Source organism: Leucoraja erinacea, chromosome 31 (assembly GCF_028641065.1).
Source record: "Leucoraja erinacea ecotype New England chromosome 31, Leri_hhj_1, whole genome shotgun sequence".
Classification (NCBI taxonomy): domain Eukaryota; kingdom Metazoa; phylum Chordata; class Chondrichthyes; order Rajiformes; family Rajidae; genus Leucoraja; species Leucoraja erinaceus.
The window spans coordinates 7,537,666-7,563,378 of NC_073407.1; the positions used below are offsets into that span (position 1 = coordinate 7,537,666).

The window sequence follows — 25,713 nt, forward strand, 5'->3', positions numbered from 1 at the left end:
CCCACACTTGGCACGCTTACTAAACATAACTAAACCTCTGAAGCACAAATGAAATCACAATTTATATTACATCATGTACTTAGCTCATGCATCAGAAGGCAAATTTCTGCTCCATTTAATATATATACTGAAGCGAATCTCACCGGAAAGTGCCCGAACTAATTTCCCACGACACGTGACGTCAGCTGCAATGGGAATATTCACATCAAAACGTGGACATGCTGATTTTGTTTGCATTTTATGCATGAAAGTGGGCATAACTATATCAGATGCACACATTTTTTCCCAATTGTTTGTGAATATAGAACAAGGGTGTCAAATCACAGGATAAAGGGCACGGTGTTTAGTACTGAGGTCGGGAGGAATTCCTTTGCTCTGTAATTTATGGATCCTTGGAATTCCCTCCTCATAAGATTGTGGATAAATACGTTAAAGATTGAACTCAGATTTTGGGAATGGGGAAGGGGGGGGAGGGGTAAATCAATGGATTTGGGAACAGCCTGTGGAAGTGGAGTTGAGAAAGAAGGACAACCATGGTGTTTCAAAAAGCGGAATAGACTCCAAGGGCTCCCTGCCCCACTCCTGGTCTTTTTTGGGATTCTTATGCTTTTCAGAATATAGATTGAATACAGATCTGTATAAGTTCCTGTTCATCTCTTCACATCGGGCAATAAATGAGTGAAATCATGAAGAATGTGCCTGGATTGCAGCAAATACTTCTCCCTCAGGGTTATGTTTATTGAACAAAATCTGAGAAGACATACACTATTAATAGTGAGCTAATGGACCAGGAGAGAGATCTAATCCCAAAGTCGTTTCACTCCCCTACTCACCCCTCCACCCACTCCCCCAGTGTAACTAGCTTTCAATTGGGGTGGGAGATTGTAATTTTCACGTGGTCCACCCTGTTTCAATGAATGCGATCAACCTGGTGTGCACAATCAAATAAGATCAAATAGAACAAGTTGTCCCACAACTTTAGGCTGTGCATGCCATACGCAAGAAGAAGAAGACTAGCTTTCAATCAGTGATATTGTGATGGTAGATGCTGGTATCTCACTTCTGCCTTGTACATTAATGGAATAATCATAATCATAATCGTACTTTATTAGCCAAGTATGTTTTGCAACAAACGAGGAATTTGATTTGCCATACCAATAAAAAGCAACAAAACACACAAAATACATTTTAACATAAACATCCATCACAGTGACTCCTCCACATTCCTCACTGTGATGGAAGGTGAAAAAGGAGTTCAATCTCTTCCCTTCTTTGTTCTACCGCGCTCAGGCCCTCCGCGTCAGGGCATTCAAGCTCCCGCATCAAGGAATGTCGGCTCCCCTGCACCAGGCGATCGGACCCTGGGTTGGGGCTGGTCGAACCTCTTGCGACTTTGGAGTTTCCCGACATCAGTCTCTATCCAAGACTGCGAGCTCCTTGATGGTGAAATCCACAGGCCGCAGTTGGAGCGTCGATCCCAGGCAAGGGATCGCAGGCTCCGCTGGTAAGTCCATGGCCCCGTGGTGGGGCTCAAAGTCAGTCTTTCTGCTGATTGGTTAGCACGCAACAAAAGTTTTTCACTGTACCTCGGTACACCTGACAATAAACTAAAGTAAACTAACAGAAAGTGAAAAACAATTATGTTTTGCGGGCTTCAATGTATCTTGCATTGAGGATCAGTTAGTTTCAGGCTTCAGGGCCATTACTTTTCTGTTGCACTATTATTTGATTTTTGTGGCTCCACATTTGACCAGTTGTTTCTGGGGTTATGACATTTCACATTTTTGAAGTGTTTTGTGCAAACCCAGCTGTCACTGTTGCAGTCAAGTAGCTGTACCTGTTTAAACTCCACAGCCAGACAGAACACTTTGTTACTTTGGCCGTCTTCTGTAAGCGGCGACTCATTGCATACTTCGTGTATGGTATGCAAAAACAAAGAATTTCACTGTGTCATGTCACGTGATAAGAAAGTATCGTTCAAGTTGTACCTACTTGCATCTATTATAATTGTTCTACTCTTTTAAATCTCAATCCTAAAACTGCCAGAATTATTAGCAATGTTTTATCTACACCTCTGCATTCTAATGTTTTTGTTCTCTTTTGTACTAGTTTATATACTCATGCATCCAATCAATATCAATCTGTCTGAATTGGTATTGGTATAGTACACATAACAACGTTTATTGTGGGAAGGAACTGCAGGGGCTGGTTTAAACCAAAGATTGACACAATATGCTAGAGTAACTCAGCGGGACAGGCAGCATCTCTGGATAGAAGGAATGGTGATATATCAGGTCAAGACCCTTTTTCAGACTGCTTGTAAAACAAGGTTTAACACTATATCACTATACACTAAAGCATTTTATTACAATTCTGTAAACAGACAAACAATACATCATCTCACATGTCCTGTCTGAGATTTTCCCAGCTCTACAATCATCTAAGTCCAGCCACTAGATAATTCCCACATATAATTCTTCCATCACTGGGGGCTGGGCTGCCAAGGTCTTAAGCTCTGAACTTCTACACAAAATAAGTCTACTTCATAAGATTTCTTTCATCATTTAAAATGGTTGTTAAATCCTTCTTCCTTCACCAAATGGTCACCTAATGTGACCTGCCGTCAGATTTGTGCTCATGTGAACTGCTTTGGGATGGCTCACCATCTCAAAGTTATCATAAAAATGGAAGCTATTATTCACAGTAGGCAAAGATTGATTCTTACACATACAAAAGTGAATCCTTGAACTTGGGCCAAGTTGAGTGAATCCTGTGATGGTTCCACTGTGTTAATAAACTGCATTATGCTTTGAAAAGCACATACCAAGCAGAAATGCCAGCCAGGAAACTTGCCTTCTGTGGAAATGCCATGGGAAATTTTTCAACAATACACTTCCTATGGTTTCAGCTTTTTTTTTTAAACCCTAGCCCAATATGTTAAGGAACTATGCCATTACTTTTCATTGAAATATGTTTTTTGCTTTTCAACACCCTCAGTTGGATAAGAAGGCTGGCAAATTGCTGATTATAACTTTGGAAATTTGAGATCCATGTATTTATTCAATCAATTTTACACATATCTCACATCACGTTCTGCATGTACATCTTATGCATAACACCATTCAACCTTAATTCAATAGAGAGAAAAAGTAATATTCCAATCCAGACCAGAAATAGATGGTTTTAAATATTAGCTGTGAAAGTCTGCATTAGATCTTTTATCACAAACTATATAAACCACCTGAAATGAGACCGCTCACAACCTTAATTATAATCGTCTGATCATTAGCCAAGGTCTCTAATTTAATTGGAGTTAACAAAATACAGGTGGTGGCCATTTAACCTATCAACCCAGTAATAAATTATCCAATCAATGATGCTTCTTCATTGGCCAATATATTAAATCTGTCATCCTCGGGAGTTGGTGATGTAGGGTTGGCAAACATTCTGGGTAACGATATTATGCTGCAAGGCATTTTTCTTTTTTTAATTTACTGGTTTTCAGATGTTGTGGTTTAATACATGTCCATTGTTGCAGGTGAGTGTGAAAGAAAACAAATTAGTTTAAAGGGGTTCCAGTAAGTTTAAGGGAGCTCAGCCCTGGTAAGTTTAATGAGTTAAACTTATAGAATGTAATCTATTTAGCACCTTTAACAAACATTGTGAAGTGCTGATGTTTTTTAAACAATGACATTTGTTTTAAGTGTAATTATTGTTGATGTGTAGGAAATGATGTAGCCAAACCCAGCACAAAATGTTCCCACAATCTACTATATAACCAGTTCATTTATCTCCAATGGTGTTGACATGAAATCATGCAGAATTGTCTATTCTTTCTTAATATGATGCTTTGGAATCTTGCTTTTTTTCAAGAGAGCAGATGGTGTCTTGGGCTTTACTTGTCTAAAACCAGATTCTCTGACAGGGCACCACTACCTTGGGACTGTGTTGTATTGTCACTGTTGAACTTTGCACCAAAATCTCTAGAGTGGGAGATTAACCCACGATTTTCTGAGACAGCTGCTTGCTAGAGTGTGATTAAAGGGCCTGTTGTAGCAACGCCTGCTAGCGCACGCAGATATCAAACCCGGCGTTCGGAAGCCGCAGTCACGTGACTCGGGAGGGGCTGTCGTTTTCGCGCGGTTTTTCCCTTGCGCGCGTTAGTTCAGCGCTGACCACTGATGTGAGCAGACGTGTCTGATTAACTTGAGCTTTCGAATAAAGTTTTGTTGAAAACTCCAGTAATCGTTTCTCAGACTGCTAAACTGTCCCACTTGGCCGTCTTTTACAAGACAGGCCAGTAGTGACTGTAGCGTGCGTCATCACACGTCTTCATGCGTCGCCACAACCATCTGGAGCACGTGACGTCAATTGAATACACAGTTTATTATATTTATCCAGTTTATGATATTTATGGTGATTTTCTAAAATGTTCCAGTTTCTTGAGTGGTGCTGGCAATTGGAAAATTGCAGATGTAATGCCCCTATTCAAAAAAAAAAAGAGGCGAATCAAAAGTAGCAAGCTGCAGACCAAATTCATCTGTAGGAAGGAACTGCAGATGCTGGTTTAAATTGAAGATAGACAAAATGCAGGAGTAATTCGGCGGGACCAGGCAGCATCTCTGGAGAGAAGGAATGGTTGATGTTTCGGGTCGAGACTCTTCTTTAGTCTGAAGAAGGGTCTCCACCCGAAACGTCACCCATTGCTTCTCTCCAGAGAAGCTGCCGGTCCCGCTGAGTTATTCCAGCATTTTGTATCACTTAGGTAGACAACAATGCTGGAGAAACTCAGCAGATGAAGCAGCATCAATGGAGCAAAGGAAATGGGCAATGTTTTGGGCTGAAACCTTCTTTTGTATCACTTACCTGGTTTGCCCTTCCATTTCTACTAACTGCACTTCTTCTCATGGCATTCGTTCATCCAGCTGTAAGAGATACAATATTTGTCTTTTTAACCTCTTCCTTACCCACAATCTAGGGACCCAAACAGTCATTGCAAGTGAAGCATCAATTCACTTTTACACTCTCCAGTTTAGTATATTTTGGTGTTCACCATGTGGTTTTCTCTACGAAACTCTGCAAATTTTAAAATTGCATGCGCTTGCATCCATGGCGCGTAAAAAGCGGGCCGACTGCGTAGGGGCGGCGCGTGGCGGTGCATGTTTACATATGGTGATGTAATCATGTGTCACCATGCATTACACGTATGAGGTCAGGACGCCAGCGTGCGACCGCAATATGCCCGCGTGCATACGCGATGCTTCAGCCGGAGGCGCGCAAAGATTTTGTGCCCTACAAAATCCTGGAATACCGCGCGATACCGCGCACAACTCCATACCCCTCCATGCGACCATCCCGCGCGGCCCACGTTACCCGTGCATCTCAACGCGACGACGAGGTCGTGTAAATGGCGCACAAATGACGGCCAAGTGGGGCAGACCCTTAAGTAGCCAGGTTGAAATCTATATAGTTATGAATTTCCTATTTAAAAAAAAAAACAAACAAGTGTCTGTCTATCAAAGGCAGACACACAATGTTGGAGTAACTCAGTGGGACAGGCAGCATCTCTGGAGAGAAGGAATGGTGATGTTTTGGGTCGAGATCCTTCTTCAGACTGACTTCATCTTCTCTCCAGAGATGCTGCCTGTGTAGCTGAATAACTCCAGCATTTTGTGTCTACCTCTGATTTAAACCAGCATTTGCAGTTCTTTCCTACACATGTCTGCCGATCAAGTTTAGTGTATTTTGTCTTTGGTAATTAAACACACATACCTTGTATATAGTAAATCTAGTGCTATAGTTATCCCCCTAAACAATTTTTATCTGGAGTTTCCAAATAAAATGCTGCTCAAGTATCAGGTGAGTGGCATGATGGAATAGCCGAGCTGTATGTATTGGTGAATCTAAAATAATACCCTAGTCAGCGATTGGATGAAGAAACATTTTCTGAAAACATGTTCTTATTTCTATGTTTAAAATGTAGAAGAGGGAAATCTATTTACTTGCAAACGTTAGGGAGAAATGGCTCAAAACACAACAGTCTCTTCCATAAATATTCTGCATTGCTTATCTTTAGTTGCAATGAACAGTTTACTGGAGAAGATCCATGTTAATCCAAGCTTGTCACAGTACTTAAAGACATTTGTTGTTTGTCTACTATCACAAACACACGGTATTCAAACTGTTGCTCGAGCACTTCACAGCAGAGACTTCTGGCACAGGGATTGGAATCTGATACCATCGCTAAACAAGTTTCTTGTTGCAAATCCCACTTGGCTTCAGTCTACTGCTTTACCAAGAGTTGCAGCATTAGAAGCTGCCCCTTCAGCCCACTGAGCCTCCGCGAACATCAATCACCCATTTACATTAGTCCTATTATTATTATTATTCTCATATCCTTCTCGCCTACCACTCACCTGCACCAGGGAAAATGAGGGTAACAATAGTGGAACAACTAGTGCAACAATTTAACCGACTGGTTCTCAAATCTTTGGGATCTGGGAGGAAATTGGGCGCCATCGAGGGAAACCCAGTTGGTTGCAGGGTGAACATGCAAACTCCACACAGACAGTAGCCAAGTTAGGAATTGAACCCATGTTTCTGATACCACGATGAAGTGACTTGAAATGAAGGAAATGCATGTGAAGGCTTCAACGTTTTCCACTCTTAGAACTGAATTTTCCAATTTTGCGTAACCCAAAACCCTGGTCTCTCACACTGCCACGTGCATGGACACACGCACACACCATCACTCATCTGCCCACCTAATCTATTTACTTAATTTGTTCATCTGCCCCATTACCTTTTTTTTCTTCTTTTTTTTTCCTCTCCTCGACTAGTTCCACTGGTTTTGCCCATGACCTAAAAGCCTATGCTCCATACACCCCTCTCCATTTGGTTCCATTCTTCCCTTGACCTGAGATGTTGACTTGCATCTCTTGTATCCCCAGTTGTGGCTTGAACAACGATGTTCTACCAGCATTCTGTCTTGTTCTAGATTTCAGCATCTCTAGCCTCATTTTTCTTTTATCACCTACAGTCCCTGTCTCACAACCCTTGCTTGTAGTTGTGTGCACTGGCAATCTTTCCTTTTCCCTCACTTTCCAAATGTAGGGTCTCCATCTGAAATGTCTGCACACACCTTTATCCTCCACAGATATTACTTGACCCACTGATTTTTGGCGGCATTTTAGTTTGAGTCTGTATTTGATAACATTTCAGGTTGAAAACCGTTCATCAATAGTGAGGTTTGTCCAAGTAACAGAGTGTGACGGTGTAATAAAGAGAATGTGATTAATAGGACAAAATGATGGACAACTATTGAATGGACATTTAATCTCCTTGGTTGGGGTAAAGTGATACTAATTTTGTGCAGTCTGGATGATGTTGTGTAATGTGTTGTACTAGGATGTTCTGAGCAGGCAAGAATATAGAAATGAAAAAAAGCAGATGAGTGGCATATCCAAAGGTTCAGTCCTGATACAAATGGAAACTGAAGCTGGAGACATTAGTATTGAGTCCCGCAGGCTGCAACATGCCCAGGCAAAAATTAAGGGGCTGTCTTTGAGTTTATATTGGACCTTGTTTTAATAGTGCAAGATGACTGCAGACAAATCCGAGTGGGATGGTGAATTTAAGTAACAGGCAACTGAAAGCTCTGGATCGCTCCTGCAATTTGCAATAAAGCTCGGGACTAGATACTGCAGTTCTCCTGGAATGCTTGGGACTGGGAGGACAGTTCTGTCAGAGCATTGAGTGGTGGGAGTATGTGGCCTCTTGGACAAATGGCCAAAAACTCTGGACATCAAATAAGTCTGTGTTGTTGAGATCAGGGTCTCCATCATGGATCTGGATTTTGAGGGGGCACGAGATCAGAATGTGGGTCACCATGACCAGAAATGAGATTGGGAATTGGTATCTGGTTCTCGGAGGGAAGCACTTTGTGAGGATGAAGGATCAAATATGTGGGAATAATTTACCGGGACCCTAACCAATTGTTCAATATTTAAAACCAGCTGTCCTGGATGTGGCTAATAATGTTTACTCCTGTGACAACTTGTTTTAATTTCTCCACAAAGCCCCAATAGTCTTGCATTTTGAACGATGTTACCTTGTACAACTGATGGAAAATTACATGTGCCACCTGGTAATAAATTTTCCTCCAACTAATGGCCAATAAAATTTCTGTGGTGAGATGAAATTACCTGGAAAGGGTCATAATTGTTTACTTGGGGTAAATTAAATACCCATTTGTGCATTGTTGACGAAACGTACCTGTTCAAATATTTAGTGCTTTCATTATTACATATGTCAGATAGTGCAAGAGTCATACAGAATGGAAGCAGGCCCTTTGGCTCAACATGACCATGCTGACCAAGATACTGCTTGGCCCTATTATCCCTTTCAACCTATCAAAGTACCAATCCAAGTTTTTTCAAGTGCTCTTACAGTAGTTGCCTCAACCATGTCCACAATCAGCTCATTCAATGTACCCACAATCCTCTGAGTGAAAAAATTGCCCCTCTGATTCTTCTTAAATCTTTCCCCTTGCACGTTAAACCTACGATCTAGGGAACATTAATGTAAGAGGGACAAGGGTTACCCCTACCCTGGGTAAGACTCATTCATCCTAACTATTCATCATGATTTTTATATACCTCTATAAGATCACCCCTCAGCCTCGTGAGCTCCAAGGAATAAAGTCAATGTTTCAATTGTACTTTATTATCACGTGTACCCAAGCAGAGTGATTTTTTTTTTCTTTCATTTCTGTGACAATACTACTATACATTAGGCACAATCATATGAAGCATAAGAGTGTAAAGATATGCCACACTGTGGTTGCCATGTTTTAGGCACCATCTTGTACCCTTCAAGTGCATTTTTTATGTGTGGTCTTAATTTGGCCATAAAGAAAGGCCTGTTGGCCCAGCAGTGGCACTGGGTCAGTGGTGCAGAGGTCGGCCTAGTCAGGCGATGTGCTGATTTCCTCTACCACTGCTCCACCACTCTGTGCCACTGCAGGTCGCATCTGATCTGCGTGCTCGGCCACTTGGAGTGCCGTGTCATCTAATGGAGCTCCAGGCTGCTGCAGGGCCTCCAGCTTCGGGCCACCGACTCTGCCAACTCAACCAGTCTGACGCCTACTTGACATTGACCCATGAATGTGCCATCTTCTGCCTCCAGCCATCGCTCAGCCTCTGTGCACTGGGGTGTCTCCCACAGCCCACGCTGAGCGCTTCCAGCAACACGTGTAAACCCCTAGTCTACATCGGCATCGATCTTTGTTGTTATCCACCTCTGCTGCCTTCCTGTCCAAGCCTGCCCAACCTTTCCCTATAGCCCTGGCGATATCCTTGTACATTTTCAATGCTTTCTTTCCAGCTTAATGACATCTTTCCTATCGCAGGGTGATCAAAACTGAACACTGTACACCAAATGTGGCTCACCAATGTCTTCTACAACTTTAATATACCATCCCATCTTCCATTATCAATACCTTGACTGAAGACCACTGTATCAAAAGACAACCACCCTATCTACATGTGATGCCATTTCAGAGAACAATGTGCCTGCATGCCCCAAGCCCTCTGCTCAAAGGCACTCCCCAGGACCCTGCCGTTCAGGGTGAAATCCCTGCCCTGGTTTGACTTCCTAAAATGCAACATCATATACTTACTGTATCTGATTTAAACTCCATTAGCCATTCTTCAGCCCACTTCGCCAGCTGATCCCACTTCCCCAGCTGATCAAGATCCTGTTTTGATAACCATCCAGTGGCGGTGCCTAACGGCAGCGGCTCGACTACAGTCGTCTGTCTTTTTTTATTTTTGTCTTGTTAAATGTATGTCTTGAGTTCGTTTTTATTTTTTTTAGCTGTGTATATGTGGGGGGCTGTGGGGGAAACCGTTTTAAATCTCTTCCCTGTGCGGGGACCCGACTATTCCCTGTCGGGTCTCGGATGTCGTTGGGCCAAACATCGTGGAGCCGGCGGCGACCTCCGGCCGGGACTAACCTGAGGGCTCCAGTTGCAGAGCCTGCGGAACTGACATCGCGGAGCTGGCCAACTTCGGAGCGGGAAGAGCTGTGGTGGCGCGAGGCTGCGACCCGACTTTGGAGTTCGGAGGCACCGGCCGCAGACCCGGTGGACGGGAACATCGGGAGCTCGCAGGTCCCTGGTGGGAGACCGCTTTTCCGAGCTCCGCAACGGCGACTTCTCCCGCTGGAATCACGGGTTTAAGGACATGGAGCCGGGGCCTAACATCGCCCGGCGTGGCTTAAACGGCCTCGACTTACCATCGCCCGCGGGGGCTTTAACATCGGAGCCCCAGTTCGCCTCGACACTGCAGTTGGACTGCTGAACCACGGGAGAAGGAACAAAGGGAAGAGATAAAGATTTTGCCTTCCATCACAGTGAGGAGATGTTGGAGACTCACTGTGATGGATGTTTATGTAAACTGTGTTAAGTGTGGGTCTTAGGATTGTTTTGTAATGTAAAAACAAAACTGTAGAAATTATATTTCGTTCAAACCTAGGTTTGAATGACAATAAATTGCATTCTATTCTATCTTCACTATCTATGATACTTCCCAGTTTAATGTCACTTGTAAACATTCTAATCATGCATGATCAGCCATGATCACAGTGAATGGTGGTGCTGGCTTGAAGGGCTGAATGCACCTATTGTCTATTATCCATAAATCCTACTCTGTTTCTCTGTTCACGTTATTAATCAGACCACTCCAGAACTATCTTCTTGCTATCAAAGCATTTATTATTTTCTTATTTCATTAAAATTCTACAAACATTGTTGTAAATAATATTGAATATTTCTTATAGAATAATAGTCTCATATGGAACTTCATCCATTTCAATGGGGATTCTGGCTGAAGAACATCGGACTAAATTAGTTGGCTAAATAGTTGCTTTGCCCAACTATTAAAACGGTGAAATTAAACGGATGATAGTGGAATACACAATACATAGTTAAACGGCTGTCTGTTTACAAAAAAACAAATCACATCCATTGATTTTCTGAGAACAACACATATTATGAATGTACATTTAAAATAAAGTTGTAATTCAACAGGTAGATACACATTTCTGTACTGTTTTGCAATGTCCATTGAATTAATTATACGGTTTTCTTAAACAGAAATATGTAGTAATGGGCGTTTTCATTTTTGAAATCAGCAGAGTAGAGGTTGGCAAAATATTAATATCCTCCTTTAATTTTTTGCATCCATTTGTGCAGACATCATGTAATTGAGAACACACTATCCAGAGAATAGCTGGCTAATGTATGCTGGGTAGCTTAATGGACCATTCTCTTTCTGCGGTTATCACGCAAGTCTCTTTCATGCAATTCTGCCCATTGTTATTTATTCTGCATGGGTTTGTGCCTGAATAAATGCATAGAAGTTGTAGAAGATTATCTGTATGAATACTAGACAATGGTTTAGATCTTTATCACCATAATAATAGTATCATTGAAAAAATATTTATGGGATACATGTAAAGACACCAACAAATTAAAAAAAAGACACCATGCTTATTGCATTTTTTTTTCTCAAAGCTGATTCAGACATGTATATTGTTGTGCTCTGGTGTTGACTACTGCATAACCAAATCATTTTGACAAATTAATCTTAACATGACCAACCGATTAATATTTCTTCTACCTTTCAATACTGGAATAAAACGCAGAATGCAACATAACAAGCTCTGTGTATAGTTAAAGAACTGGAAAATAATAGCTTGTGAAAACTTAAGCATCTCTGCATTTGTAATTGGGGGTTGAAGATGGTGCGAAACATGAGAATTAAATACAAAAGTTTTTCAGAGAAACAGTTAATTGTGTCAAATGGAAAAATATTCCACAAATATTATTGAAGTTTCTTCTGCTAACATCCCAGTTAAGGATTATTGGTAAATATTTGACATTGGTGCTGGTTTAATTCTTAATAATTTTCAGGATAACATTAAATCATGTGTTCCAAAATATTATGCTAGATGGCAACTAACAAGGATGTTTCTCGTATTTCATTTGTGGATCTACACTTCATAAGCTGCTCAATACATGATTTTACCATGTGTTTATAAATATTTGGATGCTTTGTAATCAGTTTGCTAATTCTTCCTATAGTGACATCAATAAAAGACATCACTACCTAAATTATATTTCACCTCGAATGTCATCGTCCATTCCAACTTTAAAATAAACCTTTTAAAAATAAATCTTCACAACATGGAAAATTATACAGTATTGACTGAAACTATGTGCCTCATTTTGCCCGTGTCAGCTCATTGAAAGAGTGTACCAAATAATTCTGCTCCCATGCTTTTTTTTTTCCTGCTTGCAATTTTTCTTCTCTATATTTTAAATTTCTTTTTGAAATTTATCATTGAGTGTATTTCCCTGTCAAGCAATGAGTTCCATTCTTGAAGAAATTTAGTTTTACTATTTAGCTCTTTTTAGTAAATGTCTTAAATGGGTGTCCTTATTTCAATCCTTGCATCAACATTAATATTTTCTACTTTATTTATTATCAAAAACCCTCATAATATTAAATGCCTTTATTAAATTTACCTTTAAATGTCTCTAAGTTAAGTCGGCAAATACTACTGCCTGCTAACTGGTGATGTGAACTGGGAAATTAGTAGTTTTGCCTAATGGTCAGATGTCTGGCCATGGGCAAGGCAGTAACAGCAGATTTTTTTGTATTGAATACCAAATTATTGCGTTGAATATGTATCTTTGTTCTCTCTCTGTCATTCTCGACAACAGTAACAGGAGTAGGATTCTCTTTGGACCTGGGATTTGAATTGTTTTGAGAGTTCTCCTGGACAGCATGACCATCGTCTGATTCTGCTTCCAAATCGTAGATCTTTAAGTCAAGCATTGCATCATTTCTGCTATTGTGCTTTATTGGTTGTATTTCATCTAATCCATTTTGGCGATCTTGAAATGCCTCACTATATGTTTTTGTATCTACAAAGTAACAAGTAACTGAAGTAGGATGAGCATATTTCTTTTCACTTGGTCTCTTTTGCATTTGACCTTTCAGTTCACCACCAGGCTGACATGCCCAAGCAGAACGTTTGATCCTGTTTGACTGTTGAATTTTATTAATATTTTTATCTTTTCCTTTAATTTTCATGTCTTCAGTTGATTCTTCTGACGTCTGTGAAACTCCGGCATCTGGTTCCCTGTGAGACAGGTTGGAATAATTATATTTCAAAACACATTGTCAGATTTTTTTTTTCCTCATTCGTTCAGTTACTATCAGATTGTATTCACTAACTTATAAAGATGGAGATATAATACATTGTCAAATGTGTTCTTCTGACATTTTGAAAGGGATTTCCATTTAAATGTCATAAGTCTATGTAAACTACATTTAGCAAATTCTTTCATGGCAAATTAAGTTCAATTTCTGATCGCCATTGGAGGTACACAGTCATGATGATTGATTACACGGAGTCTGGGAAGGGGTTGAATGCAAGTTGTGAAATTCTGCATCTGACTACAATTCAGTGTATTTTTGTTTGCATTATCCATTGTCTGTGATTTGTACAGAGTGTGTTCAGCTTTGGTTGGCCCACCCAGTCATATAAACTGTTAACTGTCTGAATGATTCTGAATAATTTGGTAATATGATATTTAAATGATGAAATTCCATATTTTTCAGTGCAATTTTTGCCAAGATTTTATTTATTTATAATTTGGTCATTGTGTAGACGGATTTTAAGAGCCAATTACACTTAAATAAAGTTTTGTAAGAACGGGACTCTCAAATGTTGGAGCATATAATTAATTTATAAAGGATAAATTAGGGGAAAAGAGGGAATTTAATTATTATATTTGGAAAATAATAGACCATGTAGCATTTTGAACCTTGAATGCCATTCAGTGAGATCATGGAGAACTCCACACATGTTATTCTCCAAGCTCCTTAATAAACTTGACCACAAATATTAATCAACAACAAATTTAACATTAATATTTTATCATGTAGGAAAAAGGTTATGCTGTACATAGAGTTATAAGTGACACCAGTTCTGCACCAGAATTCCTAAAAGAAATACAGATTTAAATAATAGTTTTCTTCATTCCAGAAGTACAGACTAACTATGAAATATTTTCTGAAGCGTAGTCAGTTAATTTGAAAAATGCAGCAGTTAAATTCAATACAGTAAACGTTCAAAAACAACAAGTGAATATTGATTATCACTTTTTAATGATGTTGACTGAGAGACGAGTGTTGGCCAGGGCAATGGGAATAACTGCTTTGAAACATTGCCTAGGGATCTATCCCATACTGTTTTAATGGCCTATTCTCTTATAGTGCAACCCTTCAGTCCCTGAATATTTTTCATTTGAGGATCTGGAGAGGGACGAGAATCCATAATTTCTTTTGACTTGATATGAACCATTTGCTCAGCTGTAGCTTAACACAAAGGGTGAAAAGGAATTGATAACATTAATTAAGGTTTACCACAGAACACATAATAGACAAAAAGAATAAATAAATAAATAAATGGGGATTCCAGAAAATGTGTTAAAGTAATTGGGAGAAATTCATCACATTTAAATAAGTCATTAGATAAGGTGGGGGAAGTAGGAAAATGCATGGAGTCATGAGAAACTGTAAATGTTGGGAACTTGAGCAAAACAGCAAAGTGAGGGGGGAACTAAACAGGTCAGGCAACATCAATGAAGGACATAGACAAATAACATTTTGGATCGGAGGTCTGACAAAGGATCCTGATCCAAAACGTCTTCTGTACATTTTCTCCACAGATGTTGCTTGAGCCAAATCACCTTGTATTTGCTAAAGGAATGAAGTTGAATGGATTTCAGACTACACGTATATTAAACCAATCTGAGAGGAATCATTAAAGGATCTGATGTGAAAATAAAGTCAGCAGATAAAAACAACAAATGTATGAAACATGAACAGGAAATGTTGAGAGTCGAGTCAATGTTTTAATATCATGATTTGAGACTGAACAATGAAATTCTTCCTTGCAGCAGCACAACAAATAGGCAAACACCATAATAACCTCTGTAAACACTAATGAGCAACAGATAAAGCACTGGGATTTTATTTGAAAACACAAACGATAATAATACAATGACCCCAAGTCTATGTAGTTCATAGCTTATTTGGAGCTTGTAGTGATTAATAGCCTGCTCCAAGTACAGATAGTACTCTGGCACATAGACATCTTGCCTGATGTGGACTAGTTGGGTCAATGGCCTGTTTCCTTGTTGTATTATCCTGACCCAAGAACCAAGAATCTATATAGCAAATGGTGACCACAATGTAAGTTTTAAATAAGAATTGATAAAGACTCAAGTTGAAGATTGAAGAAATGGGGAAGGATTTGAGCTGATGAGAATTGAATCGGAGAAGGAAAATTTGCAAAATATTTTAACTGTCAAAGGGATAGAACAGAAGTAGGTATTGAGAATTTAAATGAGTAAAGTTCACAAGAAGTGTGTCCTGGTGAAATAAAATAAGTGTCAGTCAATAATAAAATATGATCGATGATTTTAAAAATGGGGGTGAAATGGAATCTGAAGAAATCATTAATATTAAAGAGAGGCAACACTAAGCACACGCACAATAAAAGTGATTACAAAATAAGTTACCAATACGTTAAACAAAGGAAAGTGAAAAGAATAAATTAAATTCAATTATTAAAATTAATTTTAAATTAGTTGAAAATCTAAAAATGAGGTAACTTCTCATGTTTTCCCTCTGCCCACACTGTCAATCAATGGAAACACAAAGATCAACTCGTGTACCTTGTTTCCATCACCAACACCTCCCCTTTCCTTCTCTCTGCATCTATTCCCAGAAAAACAAACTTCATGTGATATTAGCACGTGCTATTTTGCTGCTATTCTTACAATTAAGTTTTAGTCTATTCAAATCTCTTAGCTTTAATGCCACTGAAGTCTGAAAAATAATCTGTTCACCAATCAGTTATTCCCTTGAGAAGATGGACCCATAAGCCAAGAGGCATTTACAGTACCTGAAAATGTGACATATAATTCACTTACCTAACTATTTTTATGAGCTGGCCAGACTACATCTATTCTCTGTAAGTAAGTCTGGGTGGTGGGTGTATGGAACAAGCTGCTGGCGGAGGTAGTTAAGGCAAGGACTATTGCAACATTTAGACAGGTACTTGGATACGGTGAATTTAGAGATATGAACCAAAATCATGCAGGTGGGACTAGTTTATATGGGGCATGTTGGGCCAAGGGGCCTGTTTGCACGCTGTATGACTCTAACTCCACACAGACTCTGAAGTCAGGATGGAACCCAGGTCTCTGGTGCTGTGATACACCAGCTCTACCAGCCATGCCACTTTGTTCTCCCAGTACCTTAGTGATACCCTCTGCCACCAGGAGGGAATTTTCTTTTTGCGCTCTGACCCCATCTTTCCTCCAAAACATTTTTCTCATGCCTGTCAAATTTATTTGGATTCCTTGTAATGCTTGTTGTCAAAGTTTCTCAAGCTCCCTCTGTCTTCCTTAAATCTTATTTACTTATAATTAGCTTGGTTCTGATAACAATCTGGCAACCATCATATGTTCTTTCCCTGCTCTGCTTACCTCGGTCTCTTTGGTCACACGTAGAGTTTTGGAATTAGTATCCCCATCTTTCTCCATTCATGGGAATTAGCCCAGGCTGCAGCTAAAGCACCTTTGCTTTAATGGCTTTCTATTGTTCAGTACAGTTTGACCTGCCAACTTTGATTCCAGACTATCTGGCTGAGATTTTTTTTAAATTTTCAAATCTGGTGCATCTCAACAAATTATTTTTACATTGTCCACCACAGATGCACTGAAATGTTTTAAAGGGATGTGGGCCAAACTTGCTTAATATAACATAGGGTTTACCTTGCTGTTGGATAGTCCTCCTCTTCTTGAATGTCAAGGCTGGGCAGATAAAGATGAAGTGTTTCTCGAGCATTTACTTTGCTCTCCTGAAATTCTAAATCGTGAAATCTAGATGAAACATCTATTTCACATGATGCCTCTACCCCAATATCCTCTTTCCTTGAAAGATGGTCGTCAGCATCCTGGTTAGTACTTAGTTTGTGTTTTCCTATTAGAAATTGAACCAAATATCAATATTGATTAATTCTTCCTTTAAAAATGAAAATCAGATATTAGATACTCTAGTGGTAGTGCACTGTGTATCATTGATGCTCAAAATTAGTGTGTGCAGGGAGGGGAGTATTCATGAATTTTTGCCCATTAGTCTTTCTAATGGAAAGCTGATGTTGGACTATCCATGGCTCTCCTGCTCACATTTCAAAAGTTCAAGATAGTCAATCTGACAGGACATTTTTTTTGACTAGGAAACTGTGGTTGCAGCAGGAACTTAAATGATTGTTCACTCGAGCCTTTTCAAGAATTCCAGGAGATCATTGCCTATTTCTTACCCTATGCATATTACTGTTTTTGATCCATTGTCCTTCCGATTTTTTTTTTTTGGATAAATTTCTATTGATTTCAGTCTTGACATTTTCATTTGACTCGGCATCTGATATCTTGATGGCAGGATAGTTTCATATTTTCATTATTTTCTGTGTGTCAAATTGTTTCATGATTTCTCTCGGAACACATAGTGCATGAGTAACTCATTGAGTCAGGTAGCATCTGTGGAGGACATTCGTATGCACCGTTTCAGGTTGGAACCCTTCTTCGAAACGCCACTTATACATGTCGTTCACTGATGTTGCCTGACCTGTTCAGTTATTCCAACATTTAGTCTTCTACGCAAGATTCCAGCATCTGCAGTTCCTTGTGTCTTGATTTTACCGCTGAATGAAGTGCTACTTTGAAGACTGTCCCCTAATAGTCGAATGCCCCATAAAAATGGAAAGGTTCTCTTTATTAAATTTTATGGTAAATTTGAATTATAGCATTTCACAATTTTGGAAACTTACAACCTCACAATGTAAGTTGATGTAATTTGCTTTTATTATTCGATTCTTTAACCATGGATTGATTCTGATAATTGGACAGCATATCCTCCAAGACCAATATGTCATCCTTAAAGTTTGGTCTACAATGTTTCACATGTCTTAGGTTTTCCAATTTTTCAGTCATTTACTTAATGTGTCCCTCTCATGAGGCACATCTTGTGCGACATGGTGTTATAAGTGTTGGCAGTCTGCTGATTATCTTGCTCTTGGGCCTATTCTTTATATCTGAGTCTAATTGCTAATGTTAACATGCTATTTAATTGTGAGAAATAACAAGATTAAGCCCAAGCCCATATTTACTTTCCAGCTGGGTATCACTGTTCATCAAATAAAGATAGGAACTGAGGTTGTTGAACTGACATGGTGAACTTTTTCCTCACAAGAAATTTACAAAGGGTTCAGAACTCTTGAACCTCGAGTGGAATTGATTCTATATTTTCTGTACTGTCTCAACATTTACATATTGTAAAACCACATCTTGAAATCAAATAATTTATTGTTCTGATTTGAATGAACTTTTGATTAAAGAACAAGATAAACCTGATGAGCTGACTGTCTGAAATTTGATTTTTTAAAAAAGGCATTAAACCTCTGCTGATAATTGGTTGATTGGTATACGTTTGGTCAGATTGGACACATTTTCCATAACTGGGGTAAGATTCTGAAGATGCTTGTTGCACTCAGATCATCGTTTCTCAAATAGTATGTGATTGTGTAGTAATAACAATTGTCCCATATTTCCTGTAAGATATCAAAGTTTAAATGTTGACTGTCTTTCATTCTCTAACATGGGGTACTTGATATAGTTGTGCTGACAAATGAGGATATTCTTAATCTATATGACTGTAGTCTCTTTACAAATTCACCAAGTTATCAAGAATACCTAGATTCAATATTGTATTTAAGAAAAAGAAAGGGATGGTGTTTCCTATGCCCAGGACTTAAAGTGTCAGCTTAAAGTGTGCAGAAATAAATTTTGAAATCTAGACCAGATATATGTTTGAAGTTTCTAGTTCTGAAAACTGGTATTTTTGTTGTTAAATTACATTGCAGTGGTTGGAATATCAAGCTAAGGCCCAAAAAGACACTAGTTATTGATAATTAATGATATTCACTATTGCAAATGTCACAGAAAAATATACAGAAGTTGATTATGGGGAAACCTATCGGCTCGTATGTTCAGGACCAATTTATGAAATTTGTTGTGTTTTCACTCACCTTTAAATTTAGATACATACATTGGTTTACTTCAAGAAATCTTTGAATGATTATACATACTTATAAGATCCTGATCATCGATAATCTGCTGAATAAGCATTTCTAGTTCGTTGTCTAAATTCTGAACAATTCCTCCGCCTCCAAGTGCTGATACATTCCTTATTAATGTGGGGCTTTGGCATAAAGATCCTCTGCTGCTTGTTTTTTGCAGAAGGTCACACTTTATTCCATATGCTGTATTTGAAATTGAGAGATAGAGAACAAAATAAGGAGGATAAATCTGTATTCAATATTTGCTGTCAGGGAAATGCACATAGGCTGAATCGTAGTTCAACCATTGTACACTACTCACCATTGTCCTGTGGTGTAGTGTATCAAGTTTTGTTCAGATTGATGTTATATTTTACAAGTTATTCACATTTTTATCTTTACAAACCACTTTGAGAAAAATTTCTTCCATCTGCATTGGCAGTTACAGCTATGACGTCACAATGGGATTGTAACCCAGCCTGCTACAATGTTGCAATCCCAGGACACTGAGTCCTGGCAGCCCTAGCAAGTGCAATTGGATTTTTTTTGTTTTAAAGTTTAAAATTAGGGAGGGTGAATAAGGGGAAATGAGCCGTCCCCGCACAGTTGGAGGCTATGGGTGAGTGGTGGAATATTGCGTTGGGGGAACGGGTGAGTGGTGGAATATTGCGTTGGGGGAACGGGTGAGTGGTGGAATATTGTATTGGGGACGAGGCCTCCCGTGGGGGATATGGATGAGTGGTCGAATTTTGCGTTTGCGGAACGAGTTGCGATGAGGGAACGGGTTGCGTTGGGGGACCAGGTCTCCTGTATGACGGGGACCCAATGGGTCCCACTTTGTCCAGTATATAATAAAAATCTAATTTAAATCATAATTCTCTTTAGATCATAATCAATCATTCGTATAACATGAAAAATTAAACAAAGTTACATTAGTCGTATTACCTGTAATTTGGGGTATTCTGTTCTCAGCTGGTGCGTTGCTTTTTGGCTCTGTTGATCTGAAGGAACATCTTCGACTGTCTGGTTTAGGCTTGGGCTGAATGTGTCCTTTTATTGTTGCAGTTGTATTGGTCCTTGTTCAAATAAACAGGTACATTTTCTATGGGTTTTATTCTTATGGTATTTCAATGTCAGCATATTTATTGCCATCATAGATAACCCTAACTCCCTTGGGGTTATATTAGAGGCTTACATGATGCAACTAATGCCATTTTAAAAAATGTTATTGGAAGTTGTATAATATAACCCTATTGCTATTTTTTTAGTTTAATTTCTATAAACCACTCCATTCTATATTTAATACAGAGGCTGAATCCTGGCTCCCTCTGACAGTAGTTCCCCTGAGAAGAATAGTATTTTTTACCTTCATTATTGACTGCTGTTATCCATCATTTATTCATTTCAGTTACAATGAATGGAAACTCTAATGTAAATTATTAGTAATACCTAATTAAATATGATGGAATATAATACAGTGTCGTGCCAAAGAATTTACTGCTTCCTAGAGGAACATCCTTTACCATGGCAAAATGCTATCCCCTGCGTATAGCATGGATATAAATCATTTGTATCAAATGAAGCAATGGGAGCATGAAAAATAGCAATTATTCAGGGTTTTTATTATAAAGTTGTAGCGGGGGCTGGTGGGAGTCCAGCCAAAAAACAAAGCTGACACAAGTTGTGTGCACGAGACATGTTTATTCTCTCCTACAGCTCCCTACTCCACCAAGGTCACGGATGTTGCCCAGCCTTAAATACCAACTCGGGTACCAACCCCATGTCTAGCGCTTCCCACAATGAGACGCTGCCCTCCAGAGCCAAGGGTTCGTTGTGCCCCTGACTTGCTACCAGGTGCTGCCACAAAGTTAGTTTTAATCAAATCCTCAAGAGTCTCAGGAAGATACAATTTGGAAGAAGCTGCAGTTACTAGACCTAGAACCCTACCTGCACACAGTCAATGATTTGAAAGAAGGAACGAGTATAATTTGTCTACGTTTGCTGATAATACAAAACCGGATGGAGGTGCGGGCACAGGCCTCTAGGCAATGTTAACTAAATGGGCAAGGAAATGGTGGGGGAAAGAATGTGGAAAGATGTGACGGCATTCATATTGATACATTTTAGAAAAATTAAAGTCTTAAATGGTGAGAAATTGAAAGGTGTTGGCATTCGGGGGTTTTGAGTGTCCTTGTACAAGTACCACTGAAAGATAAAACGTAGCCATAGCATGCAATGAAGTAAGAAAATGGTACAGTGATCTTCAATAAAAATTAAAAAAAACCACAATGCCATAAATACTTCACAGATCAGGCAGCATTTATAAAAACAGAAAAATACTTCAAGTTTCAAGATAATATTCTCAGGGGAAAAGTGAGCAAACATGTTTTAAGTTGCAGAGAAGAGGATGAATTGAACAAAGGGAATGTCTGTGATAATTAAGAGTGCAAGGGTATCCAGGTGGCAGAAACAATGTTGGTGCCACCTAAAGAAGGATGGTGAATGCTAATTACTCGTAGCTTATCCATCCGGGAGAAAACTGACAAAAGGCCACTTTTTTTAAATGACAGAGGTCGTCTTAAGGTCATAAGTGACAGGAACAGAATTAAGCCATTTGGCCCATATTTTACTCCACCATTCAATCATGGTTAATCTATCTCTAAAAGGTATCTGAAGATTTTTTTTTTACCCATTAACCCAAACATTTATTTAAGTTTCTTCTTCATTGCCCTAATGTAGTCTCTTAAAATTGAATACATGAGTTAAAGTTGGTGTTAATAATTAGCGTTGTTAATTTACCCCGAGTTGGGCCAAAGGGCCTGTTTCCACACTGTATCACTCTTTGACCATGACTAACTTCATTCAGTGATGGATTTGCTCCATTTTCATAAATTAACCAGGATAATATCAATTGTTCAGTTTTCAGAAGAACTACAGACCAACTAAGTTTAAATGTCCAATTATAGGAAGAAAAACAAATGTGTTTACCATCCATGGAGCCAAAATATTTACAGGGTGCTACTCCTACCAATTTATCATAAAATTGAAAAGCATTGACAACTTACCATGCTACTTTACCTCTACGCAGTTGAGAGGATTCAGGAGATTTGTGTGAACTAGTGATAGACAAGTATTGGTCAGTTGGTCCAATTTCATATTTTTTCTTGATGGCAACTTTAAAGACTGTTGGCCTAATCAGTTCCAAGGCACGTGAACAATTTACAGAAGAATGCATCTGATTCTATATATTTTTTAAAAAGACATTTATTAATTTAGCAACATAATCAACATCACAGTCTGCACTGCTGATTAAAACTTAATCGGGTGCTATACACTGGACAAAATAACAGGACTCCAAAGTAAAATAAATTACTATATTACAAAAAAATGCAATAAAGAAATTGATGGCTTGAAAGAACCCAATCAGCATTTGAGAAATTTCAAAGAGAAGGAAATAATAATAATTGGGGAAATTGCTGGAATCTATTATAAGATCCAGTAGAAAATATGATTGGTCTAAGTGAGCATGGATTTATGAAAGTTACTTCTGGTGTTACAAATGAGTCAGTCAATCTATGGAAGTTGATGAGAGTTGTCAGAGATGTAGTGAACTTCCTTAATCTTCTGGAGGAATTTAGTATGTTTTCTTGGTTATGGCTTCAATGTGGTTGGTCCAGGACAAATTGTTGCTGATATTTATGCCCAGGAACTTGAAGTATTTGTCCATCTCCACTTTGGCACCATTGATGATGATTGGGGAGTGTATACCATCTCACTTGGTCAGTTACTAGCTCCTCTGTCCTGCTGACACTGAAAGTGAGATTGTTGTCTTGACACCATGTCTCTAAGCTGTTTATCGCTTGACTGCATCCTGTCTCGTCATTGTTTGAGCCCACCGCAGTGGTGTCATCTGAAAACTTGTAGATTGACATAGCAGAATTTAACCGTACATAGTCATAAACAGGCCTTCGGCCTAACTTGCCCACACTGGCCAACAATGTCCCAGCTGCACTACTCCCACTTGCCTGCGCTTAGCCCACATCCCTCCAGACCTGCCCTATCCATGTACCTGTCCAACTGCTTCTTAAACGATGGGATAGTCCCAGCCTCAACTACCCTCCTCTGGCAGCGTGTTCCATACACCTGCCACCCGTTGTGTGGAAAAAGTTACCCCTCTGATTCCCATTAAATCTTTTCCCCTTCACCTTGAACCAATGTCCTCTGGTCCTCGATTTCCCCAACTCTGGGGAAAGAGACATAGAAACATAGAAATTAGGTGCAGGAGTCGGCCATTCGGCCCTTCGAGCCTGCACCGCCATTCAATATGATCATGGCTGACTCTGTGCGTCTATCCCATCCATTCCCCTCATGATTTTGTACACAGTCATGAGAGTATAGGGAGTATGTAAGAGGTTGTGAATGCATCCTTGCTGCACAGTTGTGTTGAGAATTATTGTGGAGGATGTTTTGTTGTCTATCACTTATGTTTAATGGGTCAGGAAAACATGATCCATTGGCAGAGCGAAGGAGGGTGGGAGGGGGAGAATGCTGACTCGGAAATCCAGGAGTTTGGAGATGAAATTTGTGGGGATTATGGTTAATAAATAGGAGGCTGTTGTAGATATCTTGCTATCTGACATAAATATCTTAATGTTCCAGTGATGAGTATCGAGCACAGTGATGAGTAAAGGTGGCATCTGCTGTGGATCTGTTGGGGTGCTTGGTAAATTGCAGTGAAGTAAAATATTCTGGGAGGCTGGAATTAATGGGTGCCATGACCAGCTTCTAAACGGACTTCATGATGGTGGATGTCATTAAGGCTTGCTACCTTGCTTTTCTTTAACGTTGAGGATAGGAACCAGACCCAGAAGGTTCCTGAGCTGAAACTTTACCTAGCCATGTTCTCTAGAGATGCTGCCTGACCCGAGTTATTCCAGCATTTTGTCTTTTTTTTTTTGTAAACCAGCATTTGAAGTTTCTTATTTCGACATCTCTCAGAATACATTTATGTGAATGATTGGATTTATTTGTTTCAGATTAAATTATTTGAATTTAAAATTGCCCAGTTGGCGTGATAGGGTTTGAACTTTTGATTTCGGGTCAATGCCCACTTGCTGCTGGTCCAGTAACCCAACATTAAGAGGGAAAGGGGCATCCAATCTGTGCACAGCAAGCTCCCACAAGAAGCTACGGGATTATGATTGTTATGGTGAAAAGCAAAAGACTGTTGAATATCTGAGAAGAAACAAAAATGCTGGATATGCTCAGGAGGTCGCTCCTGGCGAAAGAAATCTGTGTAAAGCCTTTAAAGCAGACATTTTAAAAATACAGTCTGTAAATACACAGATTGACCCCGAGCTAGCTCGGGTCTACCTTCTTAACGGGATTGAGGCGAATTGCCGGGCAGAATCGGCGCCTCTGATTAGGATCGGCGCACTTTTCCATCCGATTTTCCCGGGGAGCTGCGGCCGTTGGACTGGCCGAGATGGGGCGGCGTCGCCAGGCCCAGGCGGCTCGAGCGCGTGCCCCGTCGCCACGGCAACGGTGGTTGGTGACCGTTAACGGTCGGCGGGAAGTCAGCGCCACGTTGTGCTGCTGGAGCCGAGTCCGGCGACCACCCGCAGGGAGTAAGTAACCACCCCAACCCCACCCCCTGCTCTGGGGGTGCTCACTAAAGATTATAGAGTCTTTGGTGCTCACGGTATTTAACCGGGCTTGGGCAAAGTAACAACACGCTTTCTTAATGCTTCCCGGATAACGCTTTCTTCCGGTTAAGGTTTAAAAAAAAAACCCCACCACCAACAACAACAATCTATTCCGGACCGAGCTTCATCCGCAATGCACGGAACATGAGGAAATTATAGTAGTCCAGCAGCCTTGGCCAGCCATTCAATATAACCATGACTGATCTGTGCTGTCCTCAACTCTTCTGTGGAATTCCTTTTCTCCAGAGGCGCTGCCTGTCCCGCGGAGTTACTCCAGCATTTTGTCTACTTTCGATTTAAACCAGCATCTGCAGTTGTTTTTTTCTCTTGTTACTATGTTATTATCTCTTTGGAGTTTATTTAGGCCACTGGTGAAAACATCTCATCCTAAATCCTGGTAGACAAAAATGCTGGAGGATCTCAGCGGGTGAGGCGGCATCCGTGGAGAAAAGGAAATGGGCGACGTTTCGGATCGAGACCCTTCTTCAGACTGAAGAAGTGTTTCGGCCCGAAATGTTGCCTATTTCCTTCGCTCCGTAGGTGCTGCCTCACCCGCTGAGTTTCTCCAGCAGTTTTGTCTACCAGCAGGAATGATCCTAAATCCTGTTCATCCTTTTTTTTAATTGGCATGTAAAAAAGGCAAGACTACAATGGTCATGGGAGATTTCAATATGCAGGTAGACTGGGAAAAATCAGGTTGGACCCCAAGAAAGGAAATTCGTGAAGTGCCTCCAAGATGGATTCTTAC

At 39.8% G+C, this 25,713-nt stretch overlaps 1 protein-coding gene across 1 annotated transcript; it reads right to left on the minus strand.

The window, feature by feature from the left end:
- Positions 1–10,314: 10,314 nt before the first annotated feature.
- On the minus strand, positions 10,315–24,755 carry LOC129711866 (uncharacterized). The gene is made up of 6 exons (XM_055659845.1): positions 24,634–24,755; positions 22,326–22,501; positions 20,206–20,336; positions 19,291–19,464; positions 16,919–17,126; positions 10,315–13,209 (listed from the first exon to the last, which is right to left on the minus strand). Exons 1-6 carry the CDS (start codon positions 24,703–24,705, stop codon positions 12,657–12,659), a joined length of 1,314 nt encoding a protein of 437 aa, XP_055515820.1. The 5' UTR covers positions 24,706–24,755; the 3' UTR covers positions 10,315–12,656.
- Between the last annotated feature and the right edge of the window lie 958 nt (positions 24,756–25,713).